The 13178-nt window shown below is 42.5% G+C and overlaps 1 protein-coding gene across 10 annotated transcripts in view; it reads left to right on the top strand.

Moving 5' to 3' along the window:
- The window catches only part of RBMS3 (RNA binding motif single stranded interacting protein 3), a 1078291-nt gene that overhangs the window by 575930 nt on the left and 489183 nt on the right, over positions 1 to 13178 (top strand). For all 10 annotated transcript variants that reach the window (XM_090046479.1, XM_090046485.1, XM_090046477.1 and 7 more), the window contains one exon: positions 12329 to 12387. In XM_090046479.1, coding sequence (XP_089902605.1) covers positions 12329 to 12387 — 59 coding nt within the window. The remainder of the gene's footprint in view (positions 1 to 12328; positions 12388 to 13178) is intronic.

Genomic DNA, 13178 nt, shown 5'->3' with positions numbered 1-13178 from the left:
GCATAAAGCCAAGATCTTCCCACTTGACCAGCAAGTGGTAGGTTTACTATACATGATATCCGTGAGTACTGCTCCATGCCAGAAACACAGTTATTCCTCGGTGCGACTAGAAAAACTGCTTTGGTACAAACTATGCATGAAATTAGTCCAAAGCCAAAATGCTCATCATTTTCTATATAGTTCATTGGGCAGGGCCATAACAGAATCAAGTGTTTCAAGCCATGGTGACCCCATAATTCAGCACTGCTCAGTATGTGTGTGTACTCTAGATACCCTTCCCCCCCCCGCCAAAGGATCTATGTGCTAATTAGCCCCCCACTCATCACTGGAAGTGGGCATTCTTGTTATGAGACCTGAAATGCTTCAAAAATGTATACACAGATAAGACTCAGGGCAACCTGGTCTGGCTCCACCTCCACCTCCACCTCTAATCTTATGTACCAGTCTGAGAGAGCAGGCTACAGAGGGATTCTGGGTGAACTGTTTGAGGCCTCATTTGGTGATGTTTGACACATATTTAAGGCTAGTGAAGAAACAGGAACCATTGGAAATGGGAAAGAAAAGCATAACTCAGCCGTGGAAATAAAGAGGAATTCAATTTGTGTTCAATGTAGTGGCTCAGCATGACTTGAAAAAGATGGTACTGAGGGAGGCTGTGTATAATGGGCACTATAATGTATCTTATTCAGATGGGCTCCACTAATCTCTGCTTGTGATAGGTTCCCATTAGTATATTTGCCCAATATAGACCATGTTTTTTATAGTCATGCTTAGTGCTGGCTGCTTTTAATCAGTTTCATAGTTGGTTTCCATTATGAAGCACATGCTGCTTTTGGCATCAGTTTAGTGAGAGACAATGTATTTAGTGAGGTTAGTGTATGTGAATGTAAGAAGAGGAGCTTTTTCCCTCATGCTGACTGGGGGAAAAACTCATTTTATACTTGAGTAAATACGGTACTTACAAATTAAGAAGCCTGGAAAAACCTCAGGATAATCTGAATTTTCTATATTCATGATGAATACATATACAAGCTCAATCACAAGGGTAAATTTTGTCTTAAATGATACAAAGAGCTTTGAGTAGACAATTGTACTTGGGAGGATTTCTGCCATTATAGTTCTAAGAAGTCCCAAAGCTAGAAGGTATGTGGCTCCAGAATGGCCACTGCAAAAAATCATTTGCTTTGTTTAATTACATTGGCTAGAAATGAAATGTTTGCTAAGTAATGCAAGTAGTTTTAATACCAGATTTCAACTATCATTCTACTAATGTTTGTAACATAAATACTGATCTACAATCTGCAAGCCTCTAAATGAAAATTTGGAGGAATGGTATCAGTTATTAAATAGCTTGATACTGTTATTCAGACACCAGCTAAAATTTGATAGCCTATTTTGTATGCACCTTATGAACCTCAGAATCTTATTGAATTGTGTGGGAATTTGGGGTGTACAAGAAATGTAAAATGACAGACTATGAAAACCTGAAAACAGCTTCTTAGCTGTTCAATATTTAAAATTATTAGCTCTGTTCAATATTTAAAACAAACAATGATCAAGAGACCAAAACATTTTTATTTTATTTTATTTTAATATTTAATTAGAAGTATATAAGTATGATTTAACTGTATAACAGTGGAATTTTCTTTGGATTTGGTTGATACATTGAAGCTAATACCTTTTAGGATATGCAAAGGAGTAGAAGAGAAACACTAGAATTAGATGCCAGACTAATAAGCCCTAGGACCCCCTTGAGCTGGGGAATTTTTTTTTTCAGACAAAAAGGATTTTCATTGAAAGACAGAACTTGGATTTTGAACTAATCTTTCCTATGAAGTAATTTTTTTCCCTTTGACCAGGCTTTTGATTATTGGCTCTTTTCTTGACAAGGCTCTTGGGAAGAATAGTTGTAAGGACATGCATGATAATGTATGGCAGAATTAAATCATATTAATGTGTTTTCATGTCACTCAAATTTTGTCTGACATCCTTGTTTTAGAAAAATACTTATATGCTACAAAGAAAACATATGGGCTATTGTGTTTTAATAGCTAGTAGTTAGCATGTGAAGAAGAGATTAAGAGGCCAGCTCTCAAGTTGCATTGTGTTATTATATTGGATTTGCATGTGAATTCCCATTGTGGAATACACTTTTGGAATCTCTGTGTGAATCGAATCAAAATTACACAGCTTATGCTAGCAGGAAAGCCAAGTAACTCCAAAGAGGAATCATACCCTATATTGTCCTCTACCCATGCTGGAAAATTACAATTAAATTTTATTAACTGAATACCTTTTCACTTTGCAGAACACAAGTTCTTACCACTCATTAGAGCTGGCGTTCTGATTACTGTAATTAATTGCTTGAAGCATCAGAAAAAACTGTCGAAATTAATTCTAATTACTGTCTTATTGCAGTGGTCATTGCTTCGATCTATACATTAAGGTGAAAGGCCTACATACAACTAATTGCATATAACAGAGTTCATTCTTGTGACACCTCACATTACTCTCATGTCTAATTTTATAAACTTATGAAAATGAGTATTTGACTTCCTTGAATAGTTTTGCTGAGGGGAACAGGACTATTTTCTCAAGTTGTTTTTTCCCCACATAGCTAAGAGTTTGTAGGATGAGTTCATAGCACAACACTCTGGAAAATCAGTAATAAATGCAGCGGGACCACAAAGATCATTCTTTGTTGGCAAGAAATTTAACACAAAAAAAAGATTTTAAGTTAGATTCCAAACTCTTGATTCTGCATGGGTGTGCACAAAGGTATGCACACACCCATCTACCCCTCCTATAGCTCACAAATTAAATTGAACTAAGTATCGGTTCGTTCCAAGTGTTTGTATTAATATGGAAGCTTGATAAGGAAAGATGTTAGTGTTTGCTGGAGAAAGTTAAGTTTAGGAATAAGTTTACTCAAGGTGTTTGTGGCTTTGCTGCTGATTTTAGCTGGGTTATTTCCTATGTATCTGACAGAGGCTCTTAAGGTAATAGGTAGGCAAGATTTTGCATAAATTGAAATACAGTAAAAGCTCTGTTACCCGGCATCCCCCAGGAATGGGGGATGCTGGATAACAAAATATGCCTGTTAATTGAGTCACCCCAGCCACCGCTTCTCATTCTGCATCTGGAGCATCCCTCTGCCCCTCCTGCAGCATCGCTGCCCCTCCCACAGAGCCCGCAGGGAGGCAGGTCTCGCACAGCCTGTTATGTCCTCGGGCTGTGGGGGCTCAGCAGCTCAGGCTGCTTTGCCCTGAGCCATGGGGACTCAGAGAAACTGGAAGTGCCACTGTAGGCACTTCTGGTTTCACTTTATCTTACAAGCAGGCATGCCAGTTAGTGAAGCATGCTGGCTTGTAAGATGCTGGATAACAGAACTTTTACTGTAAATACAAAAGTTTCAGGACAAAAGTTTCTGCATAATTTCTGTATAATTTATACGATTATAAATTCTGCAAGAATTCTGCACTTTCTTCTTAGGATATATAATCTAGGTTTTGAAGGGAAAATCAGCTGCAAGTGTTACCATAAAGAATTCTATCATGAGAAAGAAGCTAAATGGATGAAACAGCCTCACTTCTGAACAGCATCTCTATTCAACAAGAAACACACATTCCTGCTTAGCACTAGGCATATTCCAAGATACATTCTTCGATCAGAGAGTGAATAGGTTTTCTATATATCTAATATATGGTGCCTAATAGGACTGTGCAAAAATTTGCTGGCTGTTTCATTTTGACACTGTTTCAACTCATTTTGAGCTTGAAACAGTGAAATTAAAATGAAATAAAGGGCTTCAAAACAGCCTTAAATTAAATGAGGCCAGTCAAAATATTTCAAAAGTGTCAGAACTTTTTGAGTTTTGAAGCTGAAGCTGAGCTTGCCTGTAGGGAAACAGAAAGTAAGGAGAGGGAGAGGGGAAGAGTGGGGAAGGACTGCTGTGATATTGACTGTGTAGCTCTCCAGTGACTGTGATCCTTCCCTGAGGTCCCTTCCAATCCCAGAGCTCTGGGGGAGGGATGAAAAAACAGCATAAAAAGCAGCATTGTTTGAACTGAGCTGATTTCTGCCTTGGGGTCAGTTACTGAGCTGTGTCTTCCAGCAGCTCAGCAGCAGCAGGTAACAAAAGCTATCGTTTCCTACTTGCTAGCTTGTTCCTAGCAAGTGGGATTCATTAATACTTTTTGCTTTCTTTAACCTTCTATTTTATTAGTATATTCATTGATTCCTTTCAATGTATGCCTCCCCCAAAATCCTCTTTTTGTTTTTGTTAGTCTATTTTGATTCTTTTCAAATCTGTGCTTTCTCTCTGTGTGCATTCCATTCACTGTGCAGGTAAGCACAGCATAATTACATTGCATATTGTAACATAGAATGTATATAGGAACACATACATTCATTTATATATTTTTATTTTATTTATTACATACAGACAGACATTACATAGATTCAGATACATACAATTATCTTATCTACATATATTATATAAATCAGATAACATTACAGAAGAAGAGACAGATTTTCCAGCACACCAAGGCAAAGACAAGACACTATGAAACACCGTGGAGTGTGCTGGAAAGGCAGCTGGCAAGCCTTCAGGGAGGGGCAGAAGAGGGGGTAGAGGGAGAGCTGTAAGTCCCCCAAACTGAGGTGCAGCCTCTTTGCTACAACAAGCAGGCATGAGGCTTCCACTAGTTCTACAGGCAGCAAGGAGAGGGGAGCAGCAGCAGCATGACAGTCTCCTCCACCCCCATTTCACTTCCCATGCTGAGCCTTTCAGTGCCAGAAGAGCTGGATCTGCATCTGGATCTGAGTGCCATATCAAGGGAAACTCAGGGGAAGGAGGGGGAATCAGCTTAGTTTTTGCTTCATACCCTCAAGTTCCCCCTAGAACCAGGTGTCTTTCCCCAAAAGGCACTTCGGAGGAGGATGAGGTAGAGGTTGTGGTGTCAAGTGGCTCAGCTAAGTCTGCTCCTCTTGTTGCTGTGCAACTGCCTGCTGAGGAGAAGGAAAAGGCAGCATCCACACATGCACCTGAACTCCAGAAGTGAGTGGGTAGTGTGTCCTGGGATCATTTTGAGCTGGCAGATGAGCCCACATATGCTATCTACCTGCATTGCCGAGCCAAAATCAGTTGGGGCAAGGGAACAAAACACATGCATACCACTCCCTCACATGACACTGGCACGACCAGTCAGGACATTGGTGGGCTCTCCTTCAAGCCGAGGTGATGGATGAATCCCACACAGCAACAGAGATCATGGATGCCATGAACCACTTGGTGCAGGGGTGGCTTTTTGGACAGAATGAGCTCACCCATGGGTTCAGGGCATTCCAGGCGGCTAAGCTGAGCTCATCTAGAGCCTCACAACTCCACTGCAACCAGCAAGCCTCAGATCTGTCAAAGACATGATGGGTCTGGGCTTTCCCTAGCCAGGACTGTGTGTGTGCATGTTGTAGCTGGAGGTTATGGCACCTCCTCCCCATCTTTCACAAAGAAAATCCTTCGTCCTGGCATTTCCTGGGGCTGCCATGCCACCAACAGTCCTACCAGGCCTCCTGACCCTAGCAGAGTGCAGTTTTAATGGTAATGCCCAGGACCTGGGGTGTCCTCCTTCCCCATAGCCCCAGCTCATACCTCCAAGTTCGTCCTGAAATGGGAGCTCAGCAGGGACAAGCACTGAGGTTCTCATTGGCCTCAAGGAAGGGCTTGAGGACCACCAAGATCTGGGAGATGGTATCCCATTCAGCTGTGTTAAGGGGACCACTGTTCCCAATCTCCCTGAGCATCTCATGGACAGCCTTCTGTTGCTCCACCAGCCTCTCGAGCATGAGGTATGTGGAGTTTCACCTAGTCTCCACATCCTGCATGATTTTGTGCTGTGGGATGTTTAGCTCTGCCTGTTTCTCCAGCAGCATCTTGCCTGCCTTGATGCTCCAGTGTAAATAACCTGCTACCTTCCTGCATTTTGAAATGAGCTTGATGGTAGTGCTGGCACCAACACTGGCAGCCCTGTCCCCCTTAAAGGCATCCCTGGCAAGAAGGTGGAACTTGTGTGGACTGCCTTGACCATATTGGCCCCATGAACCAATCAACCTCCTTCGTACAGAAAATTATGAACTCAATATAGGCATTGGAATTCTGACACACTACAACCTGCCAGACATATGACTCCCCAAGTACCTCTCCGTTGTTACCTGTGCTACTACACCCTCCTTCTCCCCCACCCCAGCCTGTCCATCACCCCTAGATGCCTCTATTTCCATTTTCACTGACTGGCTTTCTTGTCTGCATTGCATGCCAGCCTCTGGCTTCTTTACTATTCCTTCTATCCAGGAACAGCACACACACAAACTCCAAGTGCTTTATCAGCCTGATAAAGGGTTTTTCAACCCAAAACCTTGATAAGATATATTTGTGTAACTATTCAGTTGGTCTACTAAAAGATATCAGATTGACACAAAGAACCTTGTCTTCCAGTGCCATGTCCTTAGCCCAACACCCCTAGCACCTGTCCCCAGTCAGCTGACCGGAAGGATACAAGGCCCTGGGAAAATCTCAGCCCCAGGGCTGGGGCTGGCAGGGAGAGTTGTCTAGCAGCTGCTGGAGAAGAAGCTCCTGCAGGCAGACCCATAAGGGTGTGGGGCCCAGGGTAGATCAGCTCATGTGGGGCCCCGCCCCCATTCTGATCCCACACACCCTGGGCCCAAAGAAGCTGCTTCTGCCATTGGCGGTGGCAGGGGGTAGCAAGCAGGTGGATGCGAAGCCAGCAGTGGTGGCTCAGATTCGCCATGGCCACTCCGCCCATATCCGTGGGGTCCACCAAAGTGCGGGGCTCAGGGCAGTTGCCCTGATTTGCCCCCCCACCCCAGAAATAGCCCTGCCTGCAGGAAAAGAAAGAAAGGCTCTGTGACAATTCGGCTGCCTGAGATGTGCTGCTACTGCTACTGTTTTGCTTACTAAGTTATTACCTGTTATTTAAAGTGATGGACCAGCATGAGGCTGTAGGGGAGGAGGAGACCTCATTGGGCACAGTACCGTGTTGTGTAGATGCCCCAGCACCAGTAAGGGCATGACTTAACACACACTCAAAGTCACACCTGTCATGAGTTTTGCTTGTCAGCAGCCTGAGGGAGTTTCCCAGAAACCCGTGCACCTATCTCCTTGAAACCTGGCAGATTTCGTGGCCTCAGCAGGGGCCACCATGCCTGCTGTTTTCATCCAAATGTGACTCATAGAAGGCTGTGCATATAAACTTTTTGTTTTCTAGATGTATTCACAAAAAATGTGTAGGAGGAAAGGTGGTAGTGCCTGTTAACCTTATAGCTTGGTGACTAAGGCACTAACCCAGAAAGTCAGAGCCCCACATATATTCCTCTGCCTGTCAGTATTTGAGATTACATCTTCTCATTTCCTACTATAGAGTATATTGGAGTTGCTTGCTATTAATCTCTCATCCTGATGGGGTTCCACTTGTTGCTGAAATAGTCACTGGAACACAGATTGGAATCCAGGTACCACATCCCAGGTCATCTACCTAATCTTTCTTCATGCATCTACATATGCAATTAGCACAGAGCAATAAACTCCAGTGCAGTTCATGCCAGAGTTTATTGTTCGTGGGTTTAGCATTTAAACATACACCCAGGACTGCAGCAGGTTGAGCTGGGGCAGAGCAGCCCTTGCTGGCAGGGGACCCAGGGGGTCAGTCTGCCAGCCCAGAGCTGCTCTTACTCAGTTCACTGTGCTGCAGAGGGGCTGGCTGGGACACAAGGATGGTACAGTGCAGGACTAGCCAGCAGGCAGGCCCCACACTATAAGATAAGTATCATCTTACTCTGCTGTAAGATGATACTTGTCTCGGACAGTACTACCCTACAGCAGAGTTTACTATATCCTAATATGGGCTCACGTGTAGACAGTGATGTTTTACTGGGGAGCTAATTAGCTCCACAGTAAAGTGCACCCTCTCTCTCACACTTTGATTTAGATGAGATTGAGAACAGCCCAGGGTGTCCAATAGATTGGTTGGTACAGAACTTTTCAGGAAAGTGGAATATGTAAGTTCAAATCCTCTGACAAGGAGAATGCAACCAAACTTAGTGCCCCACATCCTGGTTGATTATCCTAAGCAATAAATTGAAATAGCATGAATACCATCAAATCTGGAGATAAAAATTGTCCTGCTATAAACTCATGTAGTTTATCATGCATGTACTGGCATTCTTCACTTAGCTAAATTTTACCCATAAAAATATTTGTCTACTAATTTGCTTTTTCCTTAGGTGATGAAATTTTATTATTGTATTTCATGGTAAGGTGATGCTATAACTCAGAGCTGTCCAACTTTTGAGTGGCCCAGGGCCATATATCTCCTAAGCTCCATGCTGAGCTCCTCCCACACTGTTGTGCCACGTGGCTTCCCTGACATACTGCATAGTACAGCATGGGACTCCCTTCCCTCACAATCCCCACTGTGCCACATTGGTGCCCTATGAGCTGCCTTAGTTCCAAGGGCTGCTCCATTTTGCCCTACCAGTACAGGCATAATGGGAACAAAAACCCATACCCATAATAGGGAGAACATTGCCAAGAATGGCAGCTAGAGACCAATAAGTTAACTGCTCAGGGATCACATGCTGTCATAGAGCCATTACATAATTTATACTTCATAGGGACTTCTACAAAAATGAAAGCAACAGAAAGACTAAGTGCACAGTTTCTTTAAATCTGGTAAGTAAGGGTCTTGAAGAAGATTCTAGGTAGAACTGAAAAAGAGATAAAGCCAGAAGAGTAGCCTTGGGAATAAAAATATTTTCCTTATTCTGTTAAAATTTGTTATGTGGTGACTGCAAAAGATAACCCTTTTTGAGCTTTTTTGCTGTTGCACGAAACAGATGATTTCAAACTGACTCTTAAATCCATTTCATTTTCCTTCCTACTTCCTGTGAGCTAAAGACAAATTCTTACCTTCTGTTCTAACCACTTAATGCAACAAGGTGTCAGTGGCCCATACAATTAAAATTCTCTCTCCCAAATCTAAGTCCTGTGAAGTTACTTAGAAACTGTACTATACAAGGTGATGTCATTTATTCATGTACTCATCAATGCTCAGCTTGGAGAGAGATGGAAAGCTTAAAGATAGAAAAATAACCGGGTTTTTTTATTATTTAAGATGCATTAGATAGCTTAAAAATGAAAAAAAAAATCTTCCTGTTAATTTGTGTCAGCCAGTTTTACAGAGCATTTAGTAGTAAAAGTTCTGCCTCATTCCCTTGAAAATAAACCTTCTTTTATAGAATCAGATAAAAAAAATGAGCTGAAAGAGACCCAAGGAGTTCATCTAGTTCAGCTTTCTGCCCAGGGCAGGAACTTCCCCATCTAAACCATCCCAGACAAATGTTTGTCTAACCTGAACTTAACTCCCAGTGACAGAGATTTGACAACCTCTCTATGTAATTTGTTCCAGTGCTTAACCACCCTCATAGTTAGAAAGTTCTTTGAAATAGTTAGCTTAAATTTCCCTTCTGCAATTTAAACCCATGACTACTACTCCTTTGACAAACTTAAAATTGAAAAAAATGAAATGTACATTTAAATAAACTTAATTTGCTGGAAGACAAATTTCTTCATCTATGATTTTTCTCAGTCTTTTTAGGCACCTTCTGAAATGCCAGATCTTAGCTTTCACCCTTTTTTTGACTACAGAAAAATAATTGAAAAGTTCTTCTGTTGTAAAGAATTCAGAAAGACCATAGGAGGCTGGAACGTTTTTGACACTCAGGATTCCTTTTTGAAATCTCTGAGTTTATCTTATGAATCATATAGTGGGTGGGGGACTGGGACATCTGTCATCAATGGGGTTACACTTCCCCTTGTCATTCATGTTCGCAGTCTTTGCTTTATTTTGTATCCTCTGTTTCACTTGGATCTTCAGGTGGTGGCTATGGCTAAGGGTGCCTTTCACTAGCTGTACCTGGTAGAAAGGTTGTAACCCTTTTTTTGAGACTCTGACCTGGCCACCATCACCTATGCTTTTGTAATTTCAAGGCTAAACTACTGTAATGTGTTCTACATTGGCTGTCCTTGAAAACCATCTGGAAGCTTCTGCTAGTACAGAACGTGGTGGCCCACTTTCTAAGGGGTTGGATCACTAGGAACATATAGCTTAAGTACTCCAGAATCTACATTGGCTCTCAGTAGCTTTCTGGGAGTAATTCAAGGAGCTGTTTTTGATCTATAGGGCCCAAAATAGTCTGGGCCCTGTGTAGCTAAGGAACCACCTTTGACCTTATACCCCACTGCAAGGTCTCTGAAAACAACCATCAGTCTGCTTGGGGAAAATACATTGGATGTCATTCTCTGTAGTTGCTCCTTAGCTCTGGAACTCTCTCCCTCTTCAGGCATGCCAGAGCCTGACATTGGACATCTTTTGAAAGCCCTGTCATACCTTCCTATTTTAGCTGCAACTTATCAAGTAATGCTAGAATTGGATGTTGTTTAGGGGATCTCTATATTATCCTCCTGTTCTGTATGTTATCCTCCTGCTGTACTCAGCATTGGTGAGGCTGCAGCTGGAGTACTGCATCCAGTTCTGGGCGCTGCACTTCAAGAGGGATGTAGAGAAGCTGAAAAGAGTCCAAAGGAGGGGCACAGAAATGATTACGGGTCTGGTGAACAGACCATACGAGAAGAGGCTGAAGGACATGGGACTATTCAGCCTGGAAAAGAGAAGACTCGGGGGGGTCTTTGTGTCAGCCTTTAAGTATATAAGGGGAGAACATCAGGGGCTGGGAGAACATCTGTTCACCAAGGCACCCCGGGGAAGACTAGGAATAATGTTCATAAACTGAGAAAAGATCACTTCAGATTAGACAGAAGGAAAAACTTCTTTATGGTTCATGTGTCCAGACTCTGGAACAGACTCTTCCCAGAGGTGGCACCTAATGGGAGATCTTCAAAAGATGACCGGACATACAGCTTGCTGGCATCATCTGACCCCAGCAATCTTTCCTGCCTCAGAGCAGGTGGGATGGACCTGATGATCTCTTGAGTTCCCTTTCAGCCTCTAATTTTAATCTATGAATCCTGAGATATTAGTTCCCATATAAATTTTTAAAAATCACACAAATAAATAGGTGTTTGTGCACCTAACAGTGCTAATAATGTGTGGCATCCCATGGTACCTGTAAAGGTAAAGAGATCATTGCGGCAGTACCCCCATTGAGAATCACTAATGTAGACATCTCTAAGTCACCACTGTAATTGGCGATTGCATTGTCAGTTTCAGAGACTGAATGGATGTAGAAAATAAACAACCTTCTTAAGGAAGAATTTCAAAGTCTGTGTTAAAGTGCAATGACAGTTAGAAAGGTTGTTGTTCATTTTGTACCTCCTTTCTAGGTAAATCTGTTACTTTTGTTCCTAGGATCATTAAGCCAGCACCTTTTATAAGCCTCTTCCTCGCATGTCATGTATATATTTGTGCATATCTGTATGTGTGTGTGTGCAAGGGCAGATCCAGGGGGAGTCCAGTGGCACAGATGCACCTCCCTTTAAGTTGATCATGCCACAGGAGCAGCCACTGGGAACTTTTTTTAAAAGTAAGAATTGTCCCTCCCTTCCATTCCATGCTCAGCTAAACCTCCTTTCCTTCTCTCCCTGGGGGTGGGGATAGAGCTCCAGAGATGCTCCTGCCCACTTCAACCTGATTCCTCTTAGAGCTGAGCTCAAGCCATGAACAGCAGCAGCAGCAGCAGCACCAGGTGGTCCCTCCTCCCTGGCTGGTTCCCCTGGTGTTTCCTGCCAGCCTGAGAACTGGCATGGGGGAAGGAACCACCTCACTGCCACTTCTGCTGCTGCAGCCCAACTGTAGCAGGACAGGGCACAGCTCAGGATCTCTTCCTCTTCCCCACCACCCCCTCCCCACCACTTCCAGTCCCTGGTTCAGCTGGGTACAGCAGCAGCAGAAGTGGCAGTGGCAGGCAAGGTAGGGGAGAATGGGAGGCGAAGTGCAACTGAAGTGAAGGGAGAAGTGAAAGAAGATTCTTACTGCTTGAGAGAACTTGAAACAAGTCCCAGGCTCCTGTAGTGCAGTCTTTCTATGCTCATGTTGGGGGGGGGGGGGGGGGGGGGGGGGGAGGAAGGTGCTAGGAGCTAGGGAGCAGGGTCACTGCTCCCATGCCTCCTTCTCAAAATCCTAGCTCCACCTGTGTATGTATGTGTAATAAAATACGTAGACTACTAAAACCACATCATTCTAGGCTTAAAATATAATAATATTTCTTTCTAATTTTTGTTGTTCTTTCTTTTTAGGTATGGGAAAATTGTATCCACAAAGGCAATTCTTGACAAAAACACAAATCAGTGCAAAGGTATGTGCAGTCCTCCTTGAGAGTTCAGTGTCTGCTTGGTTGATTGACTGACGGCTTAACTGCAAGGTTCAGGCTCCGACTGTGCAATCAAAGTAATGTACAGTATATTGAAAACATATTTAATAATGCCAGTGCTTTGAGTTGTATTTCCAGTAACATTGCTCATTAATTTTTTTCATTAACAAACAAAATGAAAATCGCAAATCAGAACAAGAATCAAATTGCTTCAGCAGAAAAGTAAATTACCTTCTAACCACATAGTGTCATCTGATTTGAATGATATCATCAGTGATGCAAATTGATTTCCTATATAAAAATGAGGAACCCTTCGGAAAACTTTCCCAAGCAAAACCTGGCTTAATTTTTCTATTCTATAAAGTCTCAGATTGCATTATTGGAGGAAGAAAATGTTCATTGTGGCACAAAAGTGTTCATGAAATTGTGACAAAGATATTAAAGATTATTTTTACCTTCACAGTTATAATTTTAATGCTTACGTTTCAAAATATAATCTGTTTTTTTAGTGTGTGTTGTGTTTGTATTTACATTTTTATCTAGAGAGATAAATACATGGATGCAGAGGCACTTTCTGAAGACTAGAATTATTTGTTATTTGTTAACTGATCAGAAGGTCTGTCATTTCCATTGGTGGGACTGGAGTGTTGGTGGTAAAATTTGGAGCTTGATTCCCAATAGGATAATACTGTAATTCCACAACTAATGAACTGCAGAATCTTTATGTGCTAATGGTTAGCTGTATCCTGATAAAGGAGTACCTTCTAGGAAGCAGA

Source organism: Crocodylus siamensis, chromosome 5 (assembly GCF_052110815.1).
Source record: "Crocodylus siamensis isolate JL-2025a chromosome 5, ASM5211081v1, whole genome shotgun sequence".
NCBI classification, from domain to species: Eukaryota; Metazoa; Chordata; order Crocodylia; family Crocodylidae; genus Crocodylus; species Crocodylus siamensis.
This window is presented reverse-complemented; position numbering and strand designations above follow the sequence as displayed.